Below are 3,586 nucleotides of genomic sequence, written 5' to 3'. Positions count from 1 at the left end.
AGAGAAAGATACTAGCCTGGCGTTGGCGAGTGGCGAGCTGCAGGCTGCAGCACAGTGCTGGACTGCTGTCTGCTGGTTGATTGGTTGTTGTTTGTGATTTTGTTAAAGTACTAAAGTGTGAACTGTAAAGTTGGACTGCAATTTATGTAACTCTAGTACTTTGTCTCAGTTTTCTTGTGTGTGTTGCGGACTTATGCAAGTTATTAAACTCTAGTATTTTGTGATTCCATTGTCATCTGTCTTGTGTATGATTTATAATAGCGGGTACCCGAATTTTACCCAAACTCAAACTCGAAATTGCGGGTACCCGAAATTGCGGGTACCCGAAAGTTCGGGTACGAGTACAGGTTCTACTGTTGGAAACCTGAAATATAAAAAACCCAAAAAACCTAACCCGAAATTTCGAATAAACCCGAACCCCAGTCCTAGCTGCGGGGTGCCGGGGTCCGATAACACCGTGCAGGATGTGGGAACGAAATTGTATACCGTCGGATCTGATCGTGACGTGATCCACTACGAGCTAGCCGAACCAAATGCTACACAATGGGATGAGTTAACGACGTAAACAGATCACGAGGCAAATTAGCTAATAGTTATTAGCTAGCTATTAGCTCTTTTTAGCAAATTAGCTAAGCATGATTTTTAGTCGACTATCTATTAGCTAGTGCGTTCAAACACCCCTTACTCCAGCATTATTGAGATTTCTCCGGTTCTTTGTTAAAAAAATCATGCCGAGCCTATTTAAACCTGATGTTGGCGTGACGTCAGTTTTCTTTCTGACAGATGACGTTAGCAACTTTTGCCCTTGGAAAGTCGTTGGACTTTTCGTTTGTCCTGTTCTACTATACCAGATAATGAATAATGATGGTCTAATCACAATGCGGTCACGGATCGGATCGTGCAGCAAGCCCGAATTATCAGCACGTGCACGCTTCACGGACAAGCCAGCAACTGAGACGCAGGAAAAAAAAACCACTTGAAACCACAAAGGCTCCGCAAAAAAAAAAAGTAAACTTTATTTGCACAAATCGTTCATAGCTCCCTCAATTAACCTCAAGTCGCTGAAAAGAACTGTACCTACATGACGAAAAAAAATCGACCTCAGCTATTCATGTCAGCCGTTCTAATTACATGATGTGGCAGCCGCTGGGCTCGTCACAGACGACCACCGGCGGCGGCGGCGGGTGGTGGTGGTGGTGGTGGTGGTGGTGGTAGCCTCCGGGGTAGCAGTGCGGCCAGTGCGGCGGCGGCGGGTGCACGACCACGGGCTGCGGCGCCGGCGGCGCCGGCGGCGGCTTGGGGTCCTCGGACGGCTTCTTGTCCTTGACTTCCTCCACTTGCAGGATGTCGGCGTGGCCGACCTTCCTGCGCAGGCAGCTGGCCAGCCTGACCGGGTCGACGTCGTCGCCGACCACCTCCAGCTTCTCCCCGGCGATCGCCACCGATATCACCCCTGCACACACACGCGGGGCGACATTAGCGGCCGGAGCACCGATGGATGACCACCTTTTTTTTTTGTGTGTGTGGGTGGGTACTGGTCGAAGTCGAACGAGTAGACGACGATCGACGACGTACATACCATTTGCTCCGGCGGCCAGCGTCATGGCTTTGGTCCGGCTCCTCTCGCACGGCATGCTCACCTTGATCACGATCTTTTGCTGCGCGCGGCGGCCACGACAGGACGCAGAAGCAAGAGAGAGAGAGAGAGAGAGAGAGAGAGAGAGAGAAACCGCATGCAGATCAGTTTCAGAGCTCTGAAGACGAAGCTGAAGCAGAGGTTTTTGCGAGGAGCTGTCGTCGGCTTACCTTCATTGCTTCCCGCGCGGTGATGGCTTGCTCTGTGAATTGGACGGCTTGCTCTATTGCTAACTGAGCACTCCGTGATGTGAGGGTACGGGTACGGCTAGCTTGGGCCGCCGCGCTGTGATTATATATAGAGTGCGGGAGGGAGGGAGACGGGGGAGCGAGCGAACGCTGCTGGTGTCTAGTGGTGTCAGTGATTGTTTTAACGGGGAGTTAAATCATCGTCAACTGTGATCGCGACGCGTTCTTGGCGAGGGTTAGCGTGTGAGATGAGATCCGAGGCAGCCAAGTGGTTACCGTCCCATGATCCCATCGGCCTCTGGCGCGTGTGCGCTTCTCCGAAGGCGCGCGCGCTGGTGGTGGTGGTTTGTCCGTCCGTTTACTAGGCTGCAAGTTGCTGGTGGACCTGAGCCACACCACCAGCGCACACAGCGAAACATACAATGCGTGTTTCCGAACTGAAAGAGAACACGTCCGTCAGTACCAGTTCGAGTGGTACGGTACGGTACGGTTCCATGGATGGAGATCCAAAAATTGACACTTGGGAGCTAGCTAGCAAGCAGCAACAGCAGTAACCATCTACAGGATGGAGCGCTGGGCATCATGCTGGTTCGGTTCTTCTTGTCGCCTACTGTCTCATCACCCTTGTTTGTTTGTAGCACCTTTAATGAAAACTTGGTGATGGCGGCCTGCGATACTGACTGGCCCTGGCCCCTGAGAGAGCAGCACTGACCAAGGAAAACTAGACAACAACTTCTATTGGCGAAAACCGCCACAATACTATGACAAATTCTTTATTCAATATTCATGGCCGAAGAGAATTGAACACTATAATATCCGACGTATAGAATGTGATTACGTCTGAAGCCGGACTGTTTATCATCAGATTGTTTATATATGCAGCCCAATAAGAAGGCCATGTACAATGCAAAAAATAAAAAAAAAAGATAGATAGACTAGCACCTCAGTCTGTGCTTCAGCATGTCCTAGCTAATAGAAGCTTCTCATATCTCCAATATTTAAAAGTTTCATGAATAAATTTAGCAATTGTACAACTAATCAAAATCGACCATCTTTATTCGATCTCTCTTCCTTCCTTCCATGAAATGCCTATTTGTATACTCGATCTATAATCTGTATTTAACTGTGATCAATTTACCAATTACTCTATATATATGTGTTTTCATCGTTTGCATTGTACCTCGGCGGATTTCCAATATGTACCTTGTTGAAACCTTAAGTTATATCATCTCTTGTTGCATCTTTTATAGTTTATGACACCACGAAACTATATTTTGGTTGCTAACCATAAACTGCATCAAATATAAGCTTATATATATTGGTAAAGCTATAACCATAAACTAAAAAAAGTTTTAAATTACCAAAACATCATAATACTAGAAGCGGGTAACTTTTTTTTTAGAAAATTGTTTAGATCCAATGGCTATTATTTATTCTCCATAATGATTGGAGTCAACTAGATTGATGGGCCATGCAATGTCCCTAACTATCATGAGAATTTTTATGATTAATATTTTCTAACGCATCTTGTGATGATTAATGTGGAGGCTATGTTGGTCGTAATTAATAATATTAAAATATATGTTGCCATCCTTTCCATTTCATCTAGGGTTTGTTACATTGTGTTTACAAAATTTGGATACAAGTTGGCTTTATAACATCTCCAATCTTAATATATATAACATTTATTATATTTTGGACGTGGTAATGCACATGCCTTACACTATCTCCAACAGCTTACCCATCCTATCTCTCATCTCAT

The 3,586-nt window shown here is 46.1% G+C and overlaps 1 protein-coding gene across 1 annotated transcript; it reads right to left on the bottom strand.

Moving 5' to 3' along the window:
- Window positions 1-993: 993 nt before the first annotated feature.
- On the bottom strand, window positions 994-1,892 carry LOC100285093 (uncharacterized). The gene is made up of 3 exons (NM_001397502.1): window positions 1,807-1,892; window positions 1,580-1,658; window positions 994-1,453 (listed from the first exon to the last, which is right to left on the bottom strand). Exons 1-3 carry the CDS (start codon window positions 1,810-1,812, stop codon window positions 1,128-1,130), a joined length of 411 nt encoding a protein of 136 aa, NP_001384431.1. The 5' UTR covers window positions 1,813-1,892; the 3' UTR covers window positions 994-1,127.
- Window positions 1,893-3,586: the final 1,694 nt, after the last annotated feature.

Source organism: Zea mays, chromosome 2 (genome assembly GCF_902167145.1).
Source record: "Zea mays cultivar B73 chromosome 2, Zm-B73-REFERENCE-NAM-5.0, whole genome shotgun sequence".
Taxonomy (NCBI): Eukaryota; Viridiplantae; Streptophyta; class Magnoliopsida; order Poales; family Poaceae; genus Zea; species Zea mays.
The sequence above is the reverse complement of the archived record's forward strand: the minus strand, read 5'-3'. Positions and strand labels throughout refer to the sequence as shown.

Bases quoted from the DNA above. Each gene is read 5' to 3' on its own strand.
- LOC100285093 (NM_001397502.1), bottom strand. The intron at 1,454-1,579 runs GTATGTACGTCG...GTGTGTGTGCAG, and splicing joins GCTGGCCGCCGGAGCAAATG to GGGTGATATCGGTGGCGATC.